At 44.0% G+C, this 25,865-nt stretch overlaps 1 protein-coding gene across 1 annotated transcript in view; it reads left to right on the forward strand.

Moving 5' to 3' along the window:
* Positions 1 to 25,865, forward strand: part of SH3RF3 (SH3 domain containing ring finger 3) — a 1,248,419-nt gene that overhangs the window by 1,038,280 nt on the left and 184,274 nt on the right. The window contains exon 8 of the mRNA XM_085622642.1: positions 7,659 to 7,993. Within this exon, the coding sequence (XP_085478768.1) occupies positions 7,659 to 7,993 (335 nt within the window). The remainder of the gene's footprint in view (positions 1 to 7,658; positions 7,994 to 25,865) is intronic.

Here is a 25,865-nt window from a genome sequence, read left to right on the forward strand (position 1 = left end):
GTGTACGTTTTAACTTTGATACACTCCAAACCAACATCTTGTCAGAAATACTGCTGAATTCTGTCCTTTAAGAAATCGGTCCCTCTGCTCAATGGAATCCTATATACAGATTTATTTAAAATACTATCTAAATGTTCTTCCTTTGAAAAGCACAAAATGCTTTTACAAGAGAAAATGGGGGTGAAATATGTGTCTGTACGTACAACAACTTGTACAAGTTACATAACTAATGGTGTAAAACGCATTTATTATGTTTATGTTTATGTTTTTACAATTTTTATTGCGCCCGCATACCCTAGGGTGTCTTGGCGCATACAGAGCTTCCTACTGACAAATGTATCTGAAGGATCACTGGTTAAATAACCAAGTCTTCAAAAGTTTACGAAACATAATAAGGGTGGGGGCAGTTTTTATAGCAAATGGGAGGGAATTCCACAACCTAGGGGTTGCTACCAAAAAACGTCTGTCTCCCCATGTTGAGGTTCTAGTGCGTGGCACTGGGAGCAGATGTATGGCGGCTGATCTTAAAGTTCTGTTTGGAACATAGATCCGGCAAGCATCCTTCAGGAACTTAGGTCCTGAGTCATGAATGGCTTTATAGGCAATGCATAAAGCCTTGAATTTTATCCGACTCTTTACTCTCAACCAGTGCAGCTGGTGAATGGCCACAGATGTAGGGTGACGATATGGAACGTAAAGCATTAATCTAGCTGCTGCATTTTGTACTGATTGTAGCTTAGCTAGAACCTGCTCCTGAGCATTAAGGAAGAGGCCATTACTATAATCCATTTTTGAAAAAACAAGGGTGGTAATCAAGGTTTTTCTTGCGGTAGAGGGGAGGGATCAGTGATTCAGTTTACTCTTGCCAGTTTTGTTTTCATGTTTGTTTTCTTCATTTTTACTAGCCGCATAAGTGCACAAAAACTGCTTAACTGCTAACGGCTAGAGCGGTCGACCTCGAAGCTGGGGAACCGGGTTCCAGTCTTAGCAAGGACGCTGAACCTCTTGTGATTCTGGGCAAATCACGTAATCTCCCTGTGCCTAACAAAAATGAATGCGAGAAAACACAATGCACATTAATTTTTGTCCCTGTAAAACCAAAATAAAATTAACTCATTTACCTATTAAAATATTAATCAGCTTATTATAAAGACAAGGGCCTCAATTTACCAAAATGTCTGGGGTAGCGGAAGTGACAGCACACACCATTTGACCTTTACTTTGACTCACCCACACATCCTTACACATATACACACATTCACACACTCTCTCTCAGACAAACACACTCACCTGCAAGCCTGCCTACAAAATACATTTACAAGCATTTTTTACTTACCTTAGTTGCCAGAAAGGGTCATATTCCAGCAAATTATGCTCCATTTTTCATTACACTAATACTGAATAATGTTATTCACTGTTTCTGTAATAAAGTAAATTGACAGAAAAACAGGAACCACTCCAACCAATGTCCAGTAGGACCAGGGCCGGACTGGCCATAGCGGGCACTGGGCAATCCCCCGGTGCGCCGCACCTGTGGGGCCGGTTTTGTGCCCCTGGGGGCCGTGTTTGTTACAGGGCCGTTTTTGCAGCATAGCTGCAAAATCGGCCCAGTATCAAAATCGGCCGAAAACTGGCCCTGGCAAAGAGCTCGGTGGCACCCCCAACCCCCCGCGGGAGGGGAGTGGGGCCCGAGCACTTTGCCAGGGCCGGTTTTGGTTCCCAGTCAGGCCCTGATTAGGACGAGCTTCCTCTGTGTCGCAGACACTGATCTTGGCACCTCTGAGGCCACAGGTGACAAAGGCAGTGCCAGGGGTCACTAGGGCAAGCCAGGGGGGATGTATGACGTTACAACGCACACTTTTACAACGCATGCACTTACAACGCATTTTTTACAACGCATAATCCATTACAACGCATGACATTACAACGCATGACACTACAACGCATTTTAAAAAATACCTTTACAACGCATTTCCATTACAACGCATTTCCATTACAACGCATACTACCTTTACAACGCATACCATTACAACGCATAATATTAAATTACATTTAAGGTAAGTATTAGATAGTATAGGGGTAAAAGTTACTTTTCTAACTCCAGGGGGTGCAACAGTAGGGTAAGTGTTGGATAGTATAGGGGTAAAAATTACTATTCTAACTCCAGGGGGTGCAACAGTGTGGTAAGTGTTGGATAGTATAGGGGTAAAAATTACTATTCTAACTCCAGGGGGTGCATCAGTAGGGTAAGTGTTGGATAGTATAGGGGTAAAAATTACTATTCTAACTCCAGGGGGTGCAACAGTAGGGTAAGTGTTGGATAGTATAGGGGTAAAAATTACTATTCTAACTCCAGGGGGTGCAACAGTAGGGTAAGTGTTGGATAGTATAGGGGTAAAAATTACTATTCTAACTCCAGGGGGTGCATCAGTAGGGTAAGTGTTGGATAGTATAGGGGTAAAAATTACTATTCTAACTCCAGGGGGTGCAACAGTAGGGTAAGTGTTGGATAGTGTAGTGTAATATTATGCGTTGTAATGGTATGCGTTGTAATGGTAGTATGCGTTGTAATGGAATGCGTTGTAAAGGTAGTTTTTAAAAATGCGTTGTAGTGTCATGCGTTGTAATGTCATGCGTTGTAATGGATTATGCGTTGTAAAAAATGCGTTGTAAAGGTAGTGCGTTGTAAAAGTTGCGTTGTAAAGGTTGTTCCCCAGCCAGGGGTCACGGCTGCAACCCCTGGTGATCCCTAAATGACGTCCATGCATAAAGTCTAATTAAGGACCTGAAATGGAGTACTTTAAGAGTAAACAAGAGGGAGGAATGTGGTTTTGCAGAGGCCTACATTAACTCCCATGTTATGCTATATCGTTGTATTTATCTTCATTTTTATATTTCTTGAGTAATTTAAGTGCAAGTCGGGTTATTCAGGGAATGCCGATCACCAGGTTCGTATATTAAACAATATCTGTTCACTTGCAGCAGAGACCAGCATGTAGTGCACACGCCCCCTCTTTCTTGTGGGGGGCACACCATTCACACTAATAACTCTAGCACGCTTGCCTTCTGGGAGCTTATTTTTAAGCCCACCCGGAAGTGCTAAGCATAATTTTATGTTCTGGTGATAAGCAAAGGCCTGCCGCTTGGATTGGAGGAGCGCTATGTTGGAGCTGACGCAGAGCAGGATTTGGTGGGAGGCCAAGAATGCAAGAAAATATGGTTTGCATTTTAAACCTCATAACTTCACGGCAGAATGAACAGCCTGGCACTGTAAGGAAGGGGACTCGTTTTCCCAATCACCTTTATTTGCTTTTTAAATTTGAAATTGGAATTTAACGAGCACCCCGGCTGAGTTAACACAGTAAGCCGTGACTGAGGAAGCGGCAAGGTGTGATCCATATGAGTCCCACCTCTGTGAGTGAAAAAACACACACACAACCGTTTGGTTGGGATACAATACCTAGGGGAAAATCAAAACAGTAAAACCAAAAAATAAAATGAAAAAAACTAAACAACTGGCTTCATGTAAATAGCCACGATCTTTTGGTGAAAGAGTTCAAGAGTGCATCAATGTGATGTCATTCAGATGGAGGTATCAAACATGGAGGAATCTTGTATCACTATATATAGTCTTACAATAGTATGCCAGAAAGAAAAACAATCAAGCCTTCACTGTGTGTCATAAGAGAGAGATCATGCATGTTTTTTTTGTGTTTTTATTTTGATCTTTGGAGAGTGGGTGGCTTCAAAGTTGGAATGGGGTACGCAAACTGTGCCACAAGGTTAGAGGACTCCCACTCTCTTGGTCTACCCTTTCTGAGTCCTCAAGTCCTTCAGAGTCGTATCTCAGTTGCACAGGGGCGTGGTCGGTTGATCTGTATTTCAATACAGGCATATTGACATACTGCACATAGATTGTGTGCTACATCACAAAGAGGGTTGAGAAATGCAAGTCACGGCACGAGAGGTAACAATGGTAGACAGAAAAGGGGCAGGGACCTAAATGCCCAAAGTCCCACGTAAATTAACCGGAAGCCTGCATTGCTGAGAGGAGTGAATATGAGAAAGTACGAACGGCCCGTGCATGTAAGAGCGGTGAGGCGGGGTGGGGGTGGGGGGATGCGACAGATGAAGATGAGGGAAAATTCATTATTTATTTAATTTCCCCTCTTCGTTGTCTGTCGAATCCCTTCCCCCACTCTGCCCCACCACCCAACCGCTCTTACCTGCACGGGCCACTCCTGTGAGAAATAATGTTTTGGCAGGACCAATATAATATATGAATTAGACCATACTTTAGGTGGAAACACTTGTATTTTTCTTTCAAGCCTTTAAAACAATTTTAAGACTGGTTGAAAAACAGTTAAACACATTACATAATGCAAAAATCGTTTTTAACAGTTGAACACAAGCATTCCTCAGTTTGCTAAACATCTTCAACAAGGGGCAAAGTACTACATTAGTCTGTGCATCAGTGAATAGCAGAATGAAAAAAAACTAATCAGCTGAGGACGCTGCCTCCCTAAGGATGAAGGGTTCTACAGGCTGAACAACTGTCCAAGTTAGGGGTTGGCGAGAGTTGATTTCATCCATGTGATATGGACATGTAGAATTATCGGTAAGTACATAAGTGAGGTCATAACTAGGGTGCAGTTTAACAAGAACAAGACCGACCCTAATGTCCGCGTGAACATGGGTATCAAGAATAACTTGGAACAGGCGTTCACATGGAACTCATTTTCAAGCACAATAGGATGACACAGAATTTTCTGTGTAGATTCAATCTATGCCAACATTTAAAATTTCTATTATGCAACTGGTAAAGTTCTTTCTAGACTTAATCCCTGTGGATTAAGTCTAGACATAACTTTACCTGTCGCAGAATAGAAATGTATAACTAGGTTGCACCCTTGAAAAGGGATCTTCTCCAGGTGACCCTAATTGAGCATAGTACCCAAACCAAGAGGAGCAAAATGAAACACAGGTTTACGGCTCTGGAAATACTCTTGGGAGAGCACGGCATACCGTCCCGCTGGCTTTACCATCGAGGTCTGGAGAGAAAAGCTTGGGGAAAGATTTCATGGCCTGGGCTCTAGCAAAGGAGTCTCAAATTTAAAGAAGTAAAGGAGGCCTTGGAGAAATGGATGGCAATGGTTAGACAGTTAATTGAAACCCTGGAGGGCAGGCCGCCATGAAGCTCATTCAGAAGGCAGAGCTGGAAGGAGACATACAAGAGGTGGTACCAGGGCCAGACTGGGAACCCAAAGCAGCCTTGGCAGATTTTGTTAGAGCCCCTCCCCCCGTACGCTGCATAGCGAGCGCAGCAAGTGGGCCTGACCACTACAAAAGGTGGCTTCTTGGGGTTATCCCCCTAAGATAATTGGGGGGAAATGGTGCATTCCACAACTCATCTTTCATTATATATTAAATTGGATTAGGTTTTAAAGCAAAGTAAATGATGACCTTGCTGTACACCATGATACAACAATCTTTGCTGGGCTCTTCAATGATTCACTCACTATCATCCTTCTAACGTTCCTCTCATCTCTCCATATCGCCTCTCTAAAATGTATTTTATTTGTTTTATAGCACCTCCCATACCAGTGTAGGCAGTTCCAGCACTTTACATCACACACACATGCAGAGACAACGAATCATACGTGTGTAAATCAGTGTACACAAAATGTTACATAAGGCAGAGGGGACTACAAGGTGTAGGATTCACATGCCATCCATAATGGTAGGCACTTTTAAAAAGTGCTTTGTCTGGAGAACCACAAACTCAGGATTCAGAACATAACAAAGTGATTTGGGTTGACTTAAATAATAGGAATTTATTTCTACCCAAACAAACCTTTTTTTAGCAACATTAGGAGAATGAAAGACTGGGGAAAAACATGACTTTCTAACCTGTACCATGCAGCTTTCATGCAGCTCTTTGATGGCAGTTCATAGCTCACTGAGCTAGATTATGATTGTAATTTAGTAACTGCACAGTAACAAAATAATCTCTGTGACAAAAGCAGTAACTCATTGAGCTATGCACATAAAACATTGTTCTTTGATATGCATGGTACACGTTCTTTGCAGCAGGCATACTAACTCTTTGCGCTACCTTGGATGAGTCTAAGCTGGCAGTAGACAAAACTCCCATCTCGCTGCATTAATCAGCATGGTTGCCATGAAACTTTTATTGTTGCCCAAACATTGCTGAATATACAAGGAACTTTGCAGTGCTTTTAAAACTGTTGCACTGCTACAAAACCGCCCCCCATTAACAAATCCGCCCCCCACCCTTCCAGCCTCCTGGAGAAATGCCCTCCCCCCAATGTATTTTGTGATAAATAGTTGGGTGCAGGTGTTTTCAGTTGAGTATGTTTCGATGTCTGTCAGATTTCACTATACATTTTTAAACACACAGACAAAAACGCACACACACTCTCTCCATCTCTGTTTGGAAGGACTTCAAAAATGTTGGTTATTTCACAAAATAGTGTGCTTTCTCTCACTTAGTATGTCTACCAATCCGCATTTCTCCCTTTCCACTGCCCCGTAAACCCGCTTGTGTGCCCTGCTTGTCATATAATGTATTTTAAGATTATGTGCCAGCATGATTGTTGGGAAATCTGAAGCTCCCCCCACCCCAATCGTACTGACCAAGCTACGCCCCTGTGCTTGGTGACTGCCCTGTTACCTGATGTCCAAATGGCAAATGCTCTGATCACCACCAATTCAGAAGGCTCCTTAAAACTGTGCTATTTTAACATGTCCTTCCTCACTGCCTACTGCAGCACCTCCACAGCACGGAGGTACCCCTTCGGGGGTGATTCAGGCGCTTTATAAATAAATAAATAAACGTACTTGCAAGCCCAAAGGATTCTGCTAGTGGAGTGACCCAAGGCTCTGCCGGGTAAAACTCAACGCTTCCCAACCCCTAAATGTGTCAATGTAGCTGTATAGTTTTTGGACCAGACGTCTGCCTTTTTTGACAGAAATGCCACATCTTCCAACCTCTAAATGAGGCCCTAAGTCACACATACTTAGAGCAAAATTATCGCAAATCGTGCCTCGGGTACTCTATCGTTAAATAAACGTCCATCATGTTCCAAATTATCTGCCTCGACGTCACCAGATGGCTCAGTGAATTAAATACTTGCTTCTGGAATCTGTTGGGCCATCTCAAGCTAGAACACTTAGAAACTGCAAGTGATCTTAAGTGCTTAGCTAAATTAATTCATTTTATATTGACTTGCCCTTCTTACTCACCTAAACTGCCCATATTCCAGAGGAAACTGATAATCCATCTGTTTACCTTTGTCTTTTTCTTATTCCCAACCAAACCACGACTCTGTCAAAATTACTTCACTGTTATCTAACCTTTTAAACACCTTATGAGATTTGTGTTCTGAAAACAATGCAATAACTTAACACCACAATAGATCCCCAATAAGGGAAGGATTTTGTTTGAACAATGAAGATCAGAGTTTGACCTTGTCTCCTGTTCCTCAACTTGTAGAACTATATTAAAAAACAGTGTTAGTTTTCAATTTCTTATCAATGTCTTTCTATCTGTGTTTTTTACTGCTTAATGCATTAGAGTGGCAGCATTGCATTGGAGCAGTTAGAAGTAATACGTTGTCTTGATACTTTGTTTGCAGCCCCGCACTCCAACGGTCAAGTGCAGGAGCGACCCACGGCAACCGTCTCTCCTCTCAGGACGCAGAGCTCTCCGTGCCGTTCACCAGCACCCGTTGTTAGACCACACTCTGTGGTTTCCCCTCAGCACATCCATCACTCCCCCATCCAAGGTAGCCCAGGGGCACATAGTGCTAGGCCGGCAATCCCCCTGACGTCAGCGGCAGCAGCCATTACTCCGCCAAATGTCTGCGCTGCAAACCTAAATGGGGAGGTTGCAAACGGGCCAATCAACCGCTTGGCCACATCTAGTCCAACCAACGCAGGCAGCAAAACGGAAGAACGCAAAACTGAAAAGGTAAGTCTTTCATATCCCTTCTACCAATGTTTAATAAGCAGTCAGGGAAGTCCTCTACAACCCAGGTGGATGCTTGCTTTGTCTATCTTCAACTTTGCTTGCATATTTTTCAGCACATACTGATATAGTTGGGGCATTGTTCTAGATGGCATTTAGTATCTATTATCAATAATTATTTCATCACTGTACTAGGAATATTAAAAAGTCTGCCATGTTTCCTATTGCTCTATTTTATTTAAATATCTTGACCAGATGTTAAGCTTGCATTAGGTTGATCAGTACCACATTTCCCTCAGCCATGTTGAGCATGTCATCACAAAGTATTTGTTTACTTATGTGTCAGATTTTATAGGGCAGTAGTGCTGATCAGGATGCAGACATATATAATACTTTACTAAACGAATGACACACAAAGCATAAAGAATAGCATAACATTATGCAAGTAGAGTACACATCTCAGGGAAACAGAAACATAGACAGCCATTTTGAGGGGGATCTGAAAATCAATTGAAAGATGGAAAGGACTTACAATCTGGTAGATAGGAGAGGGAAATAATACTGTGGAAAGTATTAATTATAGATACATTTGCCACCTTGGTAAATAGACAAAGGCGATGCCATTAAGCAGCCTAGGCTCACGGATAGGGAGTCTAAGTCAAGGAGTTTCCAAGGTTCAGAAAGATTCAGGAAGTCGGATATTTGCTTTAGAGCAAGCTTTTTAGTCTTGTTCTCACTGGGGAAAGACGGGGCGTTTCTGATAAAGAGTTGTGGAGTTGGAAAGAATTCATTATCTGTAGGGCGCATCTTTGTAGGGTGTCCAAGGGTTGGTAAACGGACTTTACAATGCGGGCTGAGCAACACATGTGTGTGGTTAAGGCCGTGCATGGTCTAGATGCGCGGATGGGTCGGCACAGGAAGAGGAAGGATCGGGAGATGGAGCTCCAGGACGCAGTCTGGTAGGAGGAGCTGGGTCCGAGTTCTGGGGGGGGGGTAGTTTTTAGAGGTGGGGTAATTTCTAGGGCTCGGTGGTTAGGGTTGCTTTTATGGCAGGTGGCCGAGTTTTAGAGTGGGCTAGGTTGGGGTAGTTTTCAGGGGTGGGGGTCCTTTTTAGCGCCCAGTCAAAAGAAGGGGGACAATGGGCTTTTGAGGAGGTCCAGACATACATGCCCTAATATACTGTGAAAAATAGAGTACGGAGTTCCTCAGTGGGTCATGGAACTTAAATGAAGGGGATGTATGATGAAAGGTTGGTCGGAATTCCACAGTGGAGGGGAATTCCTCCTTTTGGAACTAGAGCCCTCTCACACCCAGCAAGCTAGGTGTCATGTTTCATCATATGGGCCTGCTCCTTGTCGGGTCGGCGCTGCAATACCTGACGGGCACCCATAAATAGGCTCTTTAGCGGAGATCTTTTGTTCCTTGCCGTATAGGTAACGTGGGTGTAAGGGGCCTAGTGTGTGTAGATGTGGAAGTGGAATGTGCAGAGTAAAACAGGGATGGGATTCCTCTAAATAACTTTATTCAGAGAGGACCCCAGCCTGATTAAAAACAATAAAGGTGAGGCGACAATCTGGCTATAATGTGTCGGAAACGCGCTCTACTCCTAGGTGGTCAACATGTTTCTCGCCTGATAGTCACGAATGATCTGTGGCGATTCCTCAGGACTGTATGTGCTAAACTATCTACAACTAATGGTGATGTGTACAACTACATACCATACAATGGTTCTACGGGAACATTGGCCCACAGGTTAGAAGTCAACATATAGAGGGAACATTTTGAGAAAAAATTTCATATATTATTGCATTAATCATCATGCATCAAACAACAATTCATTAAGTACGTCCATGACCTCATAATAGATCAGCTAGGGTTTGATCAAAGTGGCTTGCTACTAATAGTTATCAATATGTGAAGGATAAAAATTGTACAGTGCTATGTTGGTGCGGTTGTAGCACTTCTGTGACTTAAAATACAATAAAACCAGCAGGAGTGATGAATAAGGCTGTGATGGTGAGACTTAGCGAAACCTCACCTCAGCTCTGTAAGATCGTGCCTCATCAATTGCATCAGGAAAAGGACACACGTAATGTTGTGTCTAAATAAGAAGGAGTTTAAAAGTGATGATTAGCAGGTAAGTATGAAAACCGCTAACCAACAATTCTTGAGGCCCCGTATGGTCGCCAAACAGAGCCCTGCAGTGGCACAGGGAGGGCAAGGCGGTGTGTATAGAAGACCACCCGTCCTACTCAGCTAATTGAACTAGCCCCAGTATATCTTAGTCTGCGGCTCAGGTGGTGGCTCGGAAAGCACTGCAGCAGTAGGGTAGCCCAACAAGATCTGAGCCGTTACTACAATGTGACAGAAGGCCCTCGTGAGCCCATGTGAGTAAGCAGAAGGATTCAATAGTGGTAAGGACTTGAGTAGTGTCACAGTAGCACTGTTCGCCAACCCCACTTACCTCCGCTGCTGGTAGGAGATGTGGAATGAATCGTGGAAGCGTCTTGAATACTCACCTGCTCCAAGAAGAAGCCCAGTGGTTGACCTACCCCGCACCGCTGCAACCGGGATGGTAAGGTCCCTTGGATGTGGGCTGGTTTATATACCTCCCGTAATTGCAATCAGGGGCGGGGCGGGCACTCAATAGTTTTCACCTGTGCTGGACCTAGTCATGCAGTGAACAATCTAGATGGGCGGAAACAAGGAGTATCATGTCGGCCATCTTGGAGTGTCTCCTATGCCTATGAAGGTCACTAGTTTGCTCATGCGTAATAAGCATCTTAGTCATGAAATGGCCGAGTTTATCAGTATTTGGCTGAATTAATCTTCCCGCCAACAGCCGCTGGTTAATAGTTTGTAAAGCGGGACTACATGGGAGAAGATAAGGTCGAAGGTGTAGTAATTGGTGTCGGCCATCTTTGAGGGGCTAAGATGTTACCAAAAGTCTGCGTGTAGTAGGGTTTTGCCTGGCGAGTATTTCATTATTAAAGAAGGCGTTTCTATGATGTCGTCAAAACCCTATCTCGTAGGGGAACGTGTGCTGTTGTGTAGCAGGTTGTGTATTATTACTCATTGTTTCTGCTAGCCTGTTATGAGGCTTATATGCTTCATCCAAACATTGAGCGCAATGTGTCAGGATGTGTCAATCATTGGCTCAACAATAACTGTTCTGGCCTCAACTTTACCAACACTTATGATAGATCACAAATCCCATTTCTTGATCTAACCATATATCATTCAGATGGTGAATTACTGACCAAACTATACAGGAAAAGCACGGAGAGAAATACATTGCTCAGATACGAAAGCCACCACCCCCGTGCACTCAGAGACTCTCTGCCATACTCCCAATTTCTCCGCATTAGAAGGAATTGTTTCTCAAAACATGATTACTTCTCTGAAGCACTCATTCTCACCCACAAACTGAGAGCCCGTGGGTACCCTAAAAGACTGGTAAAAAATGCACAAAAACGCGCTTGGTACTGTCCAAGGGAAATACTGTTATCACCAAAAGAAAAAACCAACGCAAACCGCTTGGTCTGCGTGACCACTTTCTCACCAGTGTCTAACCAAATACGCAAATCTATTCTACAACATTGGCCAGTAGTGAATGCAGGTAATCTCTCAATAGAAAGACCGATTTTTGCATTTCGCAAGAACCGGAACCTAAAAGATCATCTGGTAAGAGCCGCTTTACCTTCCTCCAGCCCACTGGTGACCCTAGATGCACACTGGGGGTTAGGCCCCCTCATTGGACATGCCAAATGTGGCAATTGTAATGTGTGCAGTAGTACTATGGAGGGCAAAGACTTTGTATTCAATAATGTGTCTATTTCCCTGCAATCCTTTTCAAACTGTAATACCTGCAATGTTATTTATCTTATTACCTGTCCCTGCAACAAGATTTACATCGGACAGACTACGCAAAAGGTGAAATTGCGTATTGGCCAACACAAGAGCAGAGTGCGTTGCAAAACCCCCAATGCCCCCCTTGTTGAACATTTTACCGAAATGGGGCACAAAGATGTTGACATTAAGTGGACAGTTTTGAAATGCATCAAACAGCCGCCAAGAGGTGGAGACATTGCCAGAATCTTGAATAAAGAAGAACTCAGAATGATCATCCGCACTGACAGCATCAGGAATGGCCTAAATCGGAGTGAGGATTGGACTAACCTCCTTTAAAACAAAGATCCTTCACCTGAATGTCACATCTTGTTAGTTTGCACAACAATTGTCAAGGAACAGCCTTGCCCTCTCACCCCTATGGTACATCCTGTGTGTGTGCACAGTGATTGTTAATGAACAGCTTTTTCTAATTGAATGTCACAACTTTATCTGTCCACGGAATGATCTAAATAACGTGCAAAATGATGTTCTCTTTTTTCCTATCCATGACAATTAGCCACATTTTCCTCATGTCCTAAATACATCTAAATACATGCTATGTTTTTTAATTGTGAAGCAACAAGTTTCTTTCTAAATTAAGAATTGAAGATTTTGGTCTGTCAAAACTTCCGCTGTATTTTCTCTCTTTCTATTTTTCCACTCCAATATGGCGCCGTCCTTCACCCGCTCTAGTTCTTACACACATCTCGGTATTTATTGGTTTCTGTCACGCGCAACGATACCACTCGGTTCACTGTAACCCGCAGGAGCAGGCTGTATCACGGTAAGCGTCTAATCTCCCCACCCCGCCCTTCCCACCCCCTTGTCTGGAGTGCATGCATTGTGCTTACACCCCCCGCTTTTTCCTTGCAGTGCATTGTCACGCCGCCTCAATCAAGGGCAATTCCCAATTGGATGTTCTTTCGTTCTGGCAATTTCCAGGTAAATTATTTTCCTAGACACGCCTGCTCACTCACGACACTCCCGTTGCAGACCAGTAACCCTTCTGTTCCTTTTTACAGTGGCCGCGCACCGAAATAATTTACCCCGCGTAAGTCTGCCCGGCTCAGACCCACGAGCCTCCGCAGCTGCCCCCGTCATCGTACGGCTTTCCTTAATGAGTACAGGTCAGAGCCTTCCCATACTGGATTCACCACCTCTGCACGTCTACGGAATTTTATTCCGCACGTTACCGCAACACACTGCTCTTGGCTATATACACTCAGCAATAATTCACCACCCGAGATCGCACCCTGTTCTAGACCATTCCGGCTGGCTACAGGCGCTAATTTAGCATGTCCACCACCGTAGTCCTTACTACTCCTAACCGATGACTATCTACACCTATCACATAGTTGCATAGGTAGTGTCATCACATCACCTTCGCGTCGTACCACCGCGCGTTCCACCCGTGTTCCATATTAATTCACGCATGCCCACACAAGTCGCATGCACTTGTAGAAATATACTTCATAGCGGTCAGCCAACCGTTCGCGTCGTACCATCGCGCGTTTCACTTCTACCCTTGTTCCATATTAATTCACGCATGCCCACATAAGTCGCATGCACCTGTAGAAATATACTTCATAGCGGTTTGCCAACCTTTCTTGTTATATAAGTTTCCCTCTATTTTCTCTACATCTACCCCTTTCTGTTTCCCCACAGGCAATTTCGTTCAAAATCAGGCATGTACACATCTTAGTCCTGATGATGATCCTGTTATTCTCTTTAAAGGATCGAAACGTCGTCGACCCCTTTAAATAGCATGCACGTTATTCCATTGTGTTAAGAAAGTGCATTCGCTGTTTCGAAAAAGCTTTTGACACTGAATAATCTAAAAAAGCTCAATTTTTTTGTCTTGCCTGAAATGCCTTGTTTGTTTTGTTGATGTCAAATGTTCTCTCTGGACACAGGACTGTGTCCCACACGTATTGAAATTTGAAGATTGTATACGTATTTTCAATTTGAATAATTAAATTGGTTGTCCGGCTGGACTTCCAGAATATAGTTTCGATTGTGAACTGTATTTATCTGTGCATCATTCTACTCTTTTGAGGATCATTGTTGCTTGTATTATTTCAGGATGTGGGCAAGCAGATTGGAACTTGCGTGTTAATGTTTGTAAAAGAAGCCGCATATAGACCTGTGTTACTAGACATCTCTCAGTAGTCATAGTATCAGGGAACAGGTGCTGGAAAATTAAGTAATCAGCTGTTAGCCAGGGTACCCCACGGGATATCATCCTGGAGTCCCTGTTGGTCTGTGCCCAAACGATGAACCCATCTTTGTTCAATTCTAAAGAGGGTTGAGTTCGTCATAGCAAGGTGGTTCTCTAGTACTACCCACCGTAGACTTTCTGGGGGATGTTTCTCCTCTTTAAAGTGTGTGTACAATCTTGTGGTGGTTTTTTGGTAACGAATGTTGCTTTTGTGTTCCGTTATTCTTGTTTTAACTGCTCTCTTAGTCATCCCTACGTAATGTTTGTTACATGGGCACGTGATAAGATACACACTTCTAGTAGTTTTACAGTTTGTGTGTTTTAAAATCTTCCAGGTGAAGGAGTTGGGCAGGGTTAGCTCCTTGGTGGGTCTTGTTTGAGGGCACACTGCACATGAGCCACAGGGATAGTGGCCCTGGACCGGTGCAAGGTCCCATAGCAATCTCTGTTCGTTGGTGTTTGACGGTTTAGGTCTCGTGTGGATAAGTATATCCTTGATGTTTCTCATGCGTTTAAATGCAAACCGAGGTTTGGGGATCTCTTGGGAACCTGTGTTGAGAATCCTCCAATGCTTGTTAATGATCCTCTTTATTTTGTTAGAGTCTGGGGTAAATGAGGTGACACATGTCAGTGTGTCCGAAGTTCTTTTGGTTTGACCTCCAATAGAGCGTCTCGATGATTATTCCTGGCTCTTTTCGTTGATGTGGTTATATGCGTGGGTGGGTACTGTCTATCCAACAGATTCTTAGATAAGCACTCTGCCTCCTTTTTGTAGTTCTCAATTGAGCTACAATTTCGCCGGATACGCAGAAATTGACCAAATGGAAGATCATCTCTCAGGGCCCATGGGTGATGACTACTGTATAGCATTAAGCTGTTTTTGTCTGTAGGTTATTTGTACATGGTTGTGCTTAACTGCCCATTGTCAAGTTTGATGGTAAGGTCCAAAAAAGGTATACTATTGGGGGAGATGGTGTGTGTGAATTTAAGATACTCATTCTTAGTGTTTATCCACCTGCAGACATCTTCACAAGTGGACAAATCTCCCTCCCAAAAGATCAGAATATCATTGATGAACCTCCTCCACAGTCTCAGGTTTTTTTTGAAGGGGTTGTTAGAGTGTTGGATCACCTCATCTTCAGAGGCTGCCATGTAGAGGCAAGCCACACTAGGGGCAAAAGTGCTCCCCATGGAAGTGCCCAGAGACTGGTGGAAGAGTTGTTTGTTGTACTCGAAGACATTTTCTGTGAGTGCTAGTGTAGCACACTGCATTATGAATGTGATTGGTGTGGGTGATGTCCACTCTACCCCATTGAGGACTGATTTAATGACTGTCAGTGTCTCAAGCTGAGGGATGTTGGTGTACAGTTGTTCTACATCTAAGGTCACGAGAAGGTTGATATCTTCTGTGTCCCTCAATTCCCCAATGATATATAGGGTGTCTGTGGTATCCTGTATGTTTGAGGAGGTTGACTTGACCAGTGGCTGGAGGAAATGGTCACAGAATTTAGAGAGAGATTCCAAAATGGAGCCTATGCCTGAAACTATTGGTCTACCTGGAACCGGTGAGGTGCCTTTGTGAATTTTGGGCAGGGTATAAAAATAAGGCGTTCTCGGGTCTTTGGTGATTAAAAAAACGGCCTCTTTCTTGCTTATCCAGCCGTTAGCCTCCGCCTCAAAAACTGCACTTGAGATTTCTGTTGTCAATCTCGGTGTGGGATTGGTAGTGATCGGTGTATAGAATTTCCTGTCATTCAATTGGCGTAGGCATTCAAGGTCATAATCTGTAGTTGGTTGTATGACCGTTGCGCCGCCCTTGTCTGCCTGTTTGATGGTGATACTGTTATCCTCTGCTAGGGATTTGATTGCTTGAAGTTCCATTTTAGAAAGATTGTGAAATCGAACCTGCCTGGTGGCCTGTTTCAGGTCTATGAGAACCGCCTGCTCAAAGGTAAGTACTTCTATAGGTACCATGTTGCTACTAGGTGTGAATGTAGATGGGTTCCTCAGTCCAGAATCTAACTCTGGATAGGTTTATCTTGGAAAAAGGCTTTCAGGCTGATTTTTCTGAAAACGTTTTGGATTTCACATTGCTCCTAGAAACTGTCAGTCTTGGGGGTGGGAACATATCCGAGTCCTTTTTCTAACACAGTAATTTCAATATTGGTAAGGGGTCTGTGAGATAGATTAACCATTAGGGTCTCTTGCCTTGAGTTTTGCTCCTCGTCTCCATCATGTTGGATGGTTGATCTCTCCATTGTACTTGTTTTTGACCGCCTCTTTTGCGCCCTCTTCCTCTGCCAAAAATGGAGGGTTACCAGTGGGAAAGAATTGCCGTTGGCCTTGTGGATACATGGGATAGGACCAAAAGGGCTGTGGTGGACCATGGTAATTGGGGATTTGATAGTTGGGGAGCTAAGGGCGATTAGCCTTCCTCTGGTTAGTGGCACCCCAACTTCCAGTGCTTGAGTCGCTACCCGAAGAGCCCCTCCTGTTGATGTTGTTACTTTTCATCTGAGGAGTAGCTATCCTTAGCTGGAATGTAGTCAGCCTTTAGATAAGGGTACATCTTTTCTTTCTCAAATTTCTGAATATCCTTTTGCAATTTATTAACTTTTTGTTTCATCAGATAGTCCTTGTGATCTGCTTACTGTATGATTACTACAATGTGACAGAGGGCCCCAGACTAAGATATACGGAATTGTTGGTTAGCGGTTTTCAGGAGCAGGCCCATATGATGATGCATGACACCTAGCTTGCTGGGTGTGTGAGGGCTCTAGTTCCGAAAGGAAGAATTCCCCTCCACTGAGGAATTCCGACCAACCTTTCATCATACATCCCCTTCATTTAAGTTCCATGACCCACTGAGGAACTCCCTACTTAATTTTTCACGGTCCTTTTTTAGCGCTCAGGGTGGGGGGGTGAGGTTGGGGTCGTTTTTTGGACATGGGGGTCAGTTTTTAGGCCTCGGCGGGGAGAAGGGGCAGTTTTCGGGGCAGGAGCATTTTTAGGACTCCGGACGGGGGGCTGGGTCAGGGATAGTTTTCACAGCTGGAGGAAGTTTTAGGGCTCAAGGGCGGGTCTGGGGCCAGGTTAATTTCAGTACGTCGCTCGGGGGGGGTGCTGGGTTGTGATCTTTAGCACTCATATCCCTTTACCAATCATGCCTTTACCATAAAATTGGCTGGTAAAGGCATGCGCGGTAAAGGAATGCATTGTTAAGGTGCATTTGTTGTTGGGGCAGCGCTGTACAGGCAAGCGTGGTTTAGCCATGCCTGTTTCTGTCATACAACCCCATGGGGGAGGCTGTAAACGTTAAGTGTGGCTGGAGCCGGGTCTTCCTGTGCTTTGCAGATATTGTTCTTTACAGAGTCAGCTCAGTTTATCTTTGACACCTTATTGGTCGTTATGCATTACAGAATTCGTCATGTACACATTTCATGTTACATCGTATCATAGAGGGGAATGAAGTTTGCCCGTTTCACTGTAAAGCATCCATGACTGCCCTGATATCTATGCTGGATTTAAAAGCCACATACAATTATTTGATAACTGCTCATTCTCCTAATTAAAAAAAATAATTGAACAAGTAATAATGTTGACAATAAAAATATGAACAATAATAACACAATATTATTATCATTATTATTATAATGTTTATAATTAGCATCATCAATATTATTATTATCATTAATATTATCATCATTATTATCATCATCATCATCATCATCCTCATTATTATTATTATTATTATTATTATTATTACTATTAGTAGTAGTGTTAGTAGCATCATCATTATCATCATCATTATCATCATCATCATCATTATTATTATTATTATTATTATTATTACTATTAGTAGTAGTGTTAGTAGCATCATCATTATTATCATCATCATCATTATCATCATCATCATTATTATTATTGTTGTTGTTATTATTATTATTATTATTCATGTTATTATTGTTATTATTATTATTACTATTAGTAGTAGTGTTAGTAGCATCATCATTATTATCATCATCATCATTATTATCATCATCATCATTATTATTATTATTGTTATTATTATTATTCATGTTATTATTATTATTATTATTATTATTATTATTATTATTGTTATTGTTATTAATATTATCATCATTATTATTATTAATATTGTTATTATTAGTGTTGTTATTTTTATTATTACTAATAATAATAATAATACTAATAATAATATCATCATTTTGGGGTGTTAATCAGTTGTTTCCTTTTGGGTTGTTTATATGATTGCTACTTTACTGAAAAGGCATATTTTCTAAAACCTGTCCTTTTAGGTAAATTCTACATTTTTCCACCAGGCATGGATATTTTCCTGTTAAATGTATGCACAACCCCAAGTTTTTACAAAAACCCTCTCTTTCAGCACCAGTCATTGAAAGGATTCTGAGTGCAACCCCACATTATGAGGATGGGAGACAGGGGGCCGGACTTAGGATGGGATACCGTATCATGGGGATCACTTGAGTCGTGGCGTGAGGGATAACGAAACACAAAAAGCGATGCCTGAAATATGTCAATTCAAAGGACAACTGCTCCAGACACTGGGGATACGCCTTGGCATCGCATATGTTTTTTGTGACTGACGTTGACATTACTAAGCAGTGTTTTTTCAGCTCAGTCTGTCTCTCTACACAAAATGTACAAGAGCTGAGCTGGTAGTCAATCCTCTCAAATAGAGGAGGATTAGTGCAGTCAAGACATTTTGTGTACGTCTTATAAACTAATTCCTAATAGCTTCTGGTCACCGACTCAAGTCAGAAGAAGATCTTCCTTTGTCTACACCCATCGAAGCGAATGTTGTACCACTGCCCGTCAGGGGCATCTTACGACTCCATTTCTCACTTGGACTAAAGAGCCAATCCACTGCACATTTCGTTACCTCATGCTCTTGAGCCATTGTTGAAGCAACTGTACGGTTCAATGAAACCTTTGTCACGGCAAGTTGTTTTCCCGCTCTTTATTCTCTCTATTGTGCATCTGTCATGCTTCTTGGGGTGAGTCGTCGCATCCTCACCGGTTTCCTCTGCATGTGGTCTGACTGCAGGCTTCACGCAAAAATCTTGAACTTTCAGGTCCCTACGCGTGGCAACATGTTCCTGGCTTTTTGCAGTGCCCATGTAACCGTTCCAGTGCCCAACCCTTTATGGCTGTGCATCAAATGAGAATGCACTTTTGTGCCAGTGGACGGCTGTTGGACCAGCACTGCATGGCCGACTCTAAGAGCGGGCTATAATGGTATCCCCTTGCCATCTACATAAGCCTTCCTTCTTTACCTCTCTTGGTGATCGCCCCGCTGTAGGTCAGTGTGTTAAGACAGAGGTTTGTGTGTATGTGTGGGTTTTACATCCGAACAGCACCACTATTATTATGCTGTTTTGAGTATGCTGGGTCATATTCTGAGAATGTTGCATGACAAAAGATCTTTGGCAAACACTTATTTCCAGATCTGCTGTTTGAAGCACTTTCTTTAGCGTTCCTTTTATATGATATTTGGCTAGTGTTGAAAGCCTATATCCGTGAATAGCGGCAAATGGTCCTTTTTGACAACTTTGAGCATTTTCAAATATTCATGGAATTTAAGGTAGTCTTAGAAGTGATGAGTCACAGTGTCTGGTGGCAATCATTTAGAGTTAGTTTCAGCAGCGCTTGACTACAAATGTAGGTAGCCGACACGTGTTACACCTCGACACATTTAACACCCACATGGAAATGTAGGAAATGATCTTCAAACAGGAGTTCGTGTAGGCATCTGTAAGTAATGGGGCCCTCAGAATGAGGGCCTCATTGCTTTAAAGTGCTTTGACAGGTTACAGGGATTGGTGTGTACTAAAACAGCACTGACAACATGCAATTTGTCAATCCGCGATTGTTTTTACTAAAGACACCTAGGAAACACTGTGTTGCATGAATGCAGAGGAATGATAGTTGGACGAGCTTTTACCTCTAAAATAAGATTTTAATATGAATGCATAAGGAGAAAGGATTTTTAAGCATTAGTGAGTGCCCGAAGTAGTGTGCGGTTAGGTGGCCTTAAGCTATTCAGCGGACACAACAAAAAACATCGAAGACTATATGAGTTCTTGGAATGTCCCACAATCAATAGCAAGGCTCAAGAAGATCTTGAACCAATTGAGTCCTTTGTTAGGGAATAAAAAGTTTAGTGCCCACATGTAAGTTTGGAGTTTTTCAGGTGAGATGCTGTGACTTCAACTAAGAATGCAAATAGCAGGGCAATTTAGGAAAGATTATGGCTCCGTGAGAGCCCATACCAAAACTAAAGATAGATATGTGTGCATTGTGTGGTAAAGAAATTTGGAAGCATATTATCAAGGACTGCGTTAACATTATCGCCGGTTTAGCGGCAGAAAACTGCTGCTAAAGCGGCGATAATGGGCTTGATAATATGGCGTGGAGAATTCCAATAGAAGCCCATGTTCACACCAGAACCTGGGCTTCTATGGGAATTCTCTGCGGCATATTATCAAGCCCATTATCGCCGCTTTAGCGGCAGTTTTCTGCTGCTAAACCGGCGATAACTTAACGCCGTCCTTGATTATATGCCCCACAGTTAGTTAATACAAAGAAAATTAGGCCCAGAGTTGGATCTTGTAGGTTTGTCGGCGGTGTTACAGCACTAACGTCAAACCTATTGGTTGTGCCTATGCCTGCAGTTAATTACAGGGTTACAAGTGGATGCTTTTGATTGCAGGGAACTATCCCAGGAGAGAAGGAAAGCAATGATAAACCTTGTTCAGGCCGAAGTGGTAGCAGACTGCCATACTGGGATAGTTTTAAATTTGCTGGGATCTAAGTGTTGGAGCCAGAGGGTTTAAGGCTGATGTTAGTGAGCTCATACTGATAAGAAAGTGTCCAAGACGTAAAACAGGCCTCTGCTTGAATAGTGGCATTTCTTTCGAAACATGGAGGTGCTGTGTCTTTGTGAAATGCTGAGGTGGCCCTTGGTTCATATGACACCTTAAAGTGTAGTCCACGTGCTGCTAATGAAGGCAAGCACATTTACGTGGGGGCCACAAAGTATAGTCTGTGGTGTGACCGAGGGCCTCACTGACGCCAGCAGGGTGGTGTTAGGGGGTCAGGTTGATTCAAGGATTGTGTAAGGAGGTCTAAAGTATGTTAAATAAATGGGCAAGCATTTATTTGCAGGTTAACTAAAGTTAAGTGACGCAGGCAGGGCTGGACTGGCCGTAGCGTGCACCGAGCGTTTTCCCGGTGGGCCGTAAGGGTGGGGGGGGGCTGGTTTTGGACCAGTGGGGGGGCGCTTTTGTTACTGGGGGCCCGTAATAACAAAAGCGCAGCAACAGTGTTCCTGCTAGACCCACTCCCACCCCCCCGACCTCCCCCCCCCGCACCGGTCAGACGTAATTCCTAGGGCTGGTTTGCGATCCTAGTCCAGCCCTGGGCTCAGGACACCATCGTAGTTACTTAGGGGCATATTATCAAGGAACGGTGTTAAAATCATCGCCGCTTTAGCGGCAGAAAACTGCAGCTAAAGCGGCGATAATGGGCTTAATAATATGCCCTTGAGAATTCCCATAGAAGCCCATGTTCACACCAGAACCTGGGCTTCTATGGGAATTCTCAAGGGCATATTATCAAGCCCATTATCGCCGCTTTAGCGGCAGTTTTCTGCCGCTAAAGCGGCGATAATTTTAACGCCGTTTCTTGATAATATGCCCCTCAAGCTCATGGGGCATATTATCAAGCACGGCTTAGAATTATCGCGGCTTTAGCGGCAGAAAACTGCCGCTAAAGCGGCGATAATGGGCTTGATAATACGCCCTTTAGAATTCCAATAGAAGCCCATGTTGACACCAGAACCTGGGCTTCTATGGGAATTCTCAAGGGCATATTATCAAGCCCATTGTCGCCGCTTTAGCTGCAGTTTTCTGCCGCTAAAGCGGCGATAATTTTAACTTCCTTGATAATATGCCCCTCCATAAATTCATCTAACCTCCAAATCATTGCTTGCCCGTTTATTTCACATTTGTTTCTGAATGTTCGTGCTCAGCAAGTAAACAGAAGCTGGTGCTGCTGTTTACCAGGGGGGGCTACATGTAAAGGTCATGAGGGCCGCAAGGGGCCCCTTGCCGTACCTTGAGTATCACTGGTAGCACAACCAACTTAAGAATAAATATGACACATATGTTTTCGATTCACCCATGTCTTGCATTCTGCTAACAGATCTCGTAGATCACGCTTGAGAGCAGGGCCGGACTGGCCGTAGCCGGCACCGGGCAATCCCCCGGTGCGCCGCATGGGTGGGGCAGCGGCGTAGCTAGGGGGGTGCGGCAGGGGCGGTCCGCCCCAGGCGGCACCATTTTGGAGGCGGCGGCCGCGCGGCACTGGTGGCCCGTTCCGGCAGCCTTTATAATTTATTTGGGGACACTCACTGACTGACACTACTGTCAGTCGTTACAGAAGTGTCCCCAAATAAATTATAAAGGCCGCCGCAACGGGCCCCGTTTGAAGTGCACCTGCTACTTGCAACTAATGCCTGCAGCGTGCAGCGCACGCACGCCACGCCACGACCACCTAGAATAGTCCCGTCGCACGCAGAATTAACTTCTGCAAGGTTGACTGCGCCGGGCGTGCTTGCGAAGACGGGACATTTAAAACCTGCAGAAAGCTTCCTCCGCCGCAAGAGCACTGTTTGTGGAATGTGAGGGGAGCTTCATATGCAAGAAACTGAAAGGTGAGCAGTTTACCTTGCAAATGAGCGACGGTATTAGCAGGCATAAAACGTATAAGTGCAATAAAACTCACTTTCTTTCCATTTCTTGCAAGACTGGGTTAATCTTAAACTTCAGTATTATCAGGTTCGGGGGGTGAGGTAACTGTTTGATGGTGTGCTTAGAAGCAAGTCGACTTTTTGTCGGGAGATATTTACATGTGGTCGAGATTTTGTCAGTCTTCGTTTCTGAGCCTATAATTTTGTAGTCAATGTGCTTAGGTCTGGCCTAGAGACGCCTAATGTTATCCCAAACGTAATGAAAAAATAAATACAGGGCTTTCGGTTCCCCCAGTTCATCCATTGGTCTGTTCATACTGTCAGTCAGATTTACTTCCGCCCACCGTGGTATGGGCTCAATGCGTCAGTCAACTGGATTCCTTTGGCGATGTGCACTGTGAGTGACAGCACTTTATCTGCTCGTATGTGCTTAGCAGCCTGAAAAGGATGGCACTTTAGTATCAGGGGAGGTATGTCAAGGCTGCTGAGACACTGCTTCATTTTCACGTTTTAATACATTTGGCAATTTATTTTTGGATATTGCAAATGTTTAGAAAAAAAGACATTAAAAAAAATGTTCACGCTTTTCAAAGCCAGGTCTATTTTCTTTGCCAATCCTGGTTTCATCAGGTTCTCAGAAGCTACACTGGGCCGTTCAAGGACCTGTGACGACTTATTGATCTGTTTCACCATGTTTTGATGGTTTTAAGCTGTGCTCATGCTATGTATCTGCATTGCAACATCTCATCACACCTTATTGTTGGTTATTCTGAAATGGGAATAGAGTGTGACAGAATTACAAATGAGGGGGTGCATTCGAATACTGGTATTAGAGCTGTCCTGCAATTAATTGTAGTGGGACGTGTGTGACACTCAAGGAGGGGTTGGTCGTGATCTGCCCGATGTTACCCCTGCCCACCAGGATTGCTTTGGTTTAGCGCATGGTGATGTGCGCAGGTTAGGGAAAAGCTAAAAACGCATGCCTCTGGCACTTGGATGGTTAGCAAAGCAGTCCGTGTCCTGTCATTTGTACGTCTCAACATACCTGTCAACAAGGAGGCGGCCTCATGCCCTGACCGCAGAGCTGATGATGCACCACAAAAAGTTTTCCTGCACAGACTGTGCTGCTCAGGGCCAGCTTTAGCGCTGGTGGCATCCGGTCAATGAAATGATCTTCTACAGCTGGAAACTGTATGGCACCAACTTATGTTGCATCTGAGCTAGAAACGTTTTATGTAGAGATCTGCAATTTATATAGCAGATGGCGGATTATGTGGAAAGTGCAGCAAATCCATATTTTTGTGGAATAATTCTAGGACGCAGAGTCTAATAATTCCAGTGGCACCTCTGGCATAAGGTTTCTCCTCTCTGTCATAGTGAGACGTCACATGACATCACAGTCCCAAAATACTAATTGAAGGGGGGGGGTTGTATTAAGGTCTGCCTTTTCAATGGCGAATGGGGCACTATTAAGTTGAAACTCCCTTGGACAGGGAGTGAACTAAAAACAAAAATCACCTCCCCTTGCCTCTTGTTGGCCAGCGCACTTCAGCTGAGCGTCTTAATTTGCCATCAGAAAGAAATGCTGTAAACTCATCCTAGGAGGGCATGTGAGACATCCGCAGGGGACACTACCACCACAATCTATAAAGCAGGACGCTCTGAAATAACCATTGTTTAAAATAATGAAATATAACTAAATAAAGTTGGTCAAAAGAATCTTGCTAGGGCGATGAAGACGTGATAACAGTCACCAACCACTGTCTTCATTACAGTGACTGCCTGATACCATGAAAAATCGGACATCAACATGAACCCTAAGGACACCAGTGGCGTAACACAAAATGATGGGGTACCCCTCCAGATTGTGATAAGGGGCCCCAAGTCCCCAATATCTCATAAGTATTCATAGGCTTTGGGCTGAATGGGGGCCCCCTAAAAGGTTTGGGGCCACCCTGCGCCACAGAGGATTGTGTTTTGCCCCTGAAGGAGACCTCTGATTTGCAGAGATGTGCAGCTTCTGAACTAAAGCTTAGAGCAGGTGCGGCCAATGCAGCTCCAGATTCCTGCCATATTTTCAAAGTAACTGATATGTAAATGAGTCCTATTTAGATTTGCGGCATGTAAATGTATACTATGCACATAATCTGAAACTGTATCATGCATCAAGCCATGCTGGCCCAGCCGCCTATTGATGGCCACCGCTGACTTAGATCATCTTGCAGTGAACATTCTGCAGCACCCCATTGTTCCTGCTCTACATTAATATAACCCTGGTGTCAAACAAATTGAGTAGAGGATTTTTTTTTTAAACATTACCCTACTACACTGGAAGCTAATATATACTGTAGCCCTTATATAGTGTATTCAACTGTGTAGCCTTGGACCGTGTCCTGTAACTTGCATGATCGAGGTAACTATTAGCAGCGATCCTACGTGTCAATTGGACCTCTTTCAAGTGCTCGCCGTCGTTTTCCCCAGCAACACCCCCCCACCCCCCGGGGGCGGCAATCTGAGGGATAGCCCCGGGCGCCACAAGCTCTAGCTACGACTCTGGGGTGGGGGCCGGTTTTGGGCCCCTGGGGGCAGTTTTTGTTACAGGGCCATTTTTGCAGCATAGCTGCAAAATCGGCCCTGTAACAAAATCGGCCGTAAACCGGCCCTCGCAAAGAGCTCGGCGGCACCCACAATCCCCGGGGGCCGGCCGAGCACTTTGCCAAGGCCGGTTTTGGATCCCAGTCCGGCCCTGCTTGAGAGCCCCACAGAGGACGCCGCACCGAGGCGGGCCGATTAAACAGCACCTGCAAGCACAAGCAGTTTCTTTTTCATTCCTTTCGACAGCAGAACAGTGGAAAACGAACTGTCCTCCAAATGTCCAAAGCGCTCGTCCTCTGACTCCTGAAACTCGCCGAAGGCCGCAGCGAAGCGTGTGTTGCTCAGTTCGTGATCACTGTGTATTTCAAGGTTTTTCA

This window comes from Triturus cristatus, chromosome 8 (assembly GCF_964204655.1).
Source record: "Triturus cristatus chromosome 8, aTriCri1.1, whole genome shotgun sequence".
NCBI classification, from domain to species: Eukaryota; Metazoa; Chordata; class Amphibia; order Caudata; family Salamandridae; genus Triturus; species Triturus cristatus.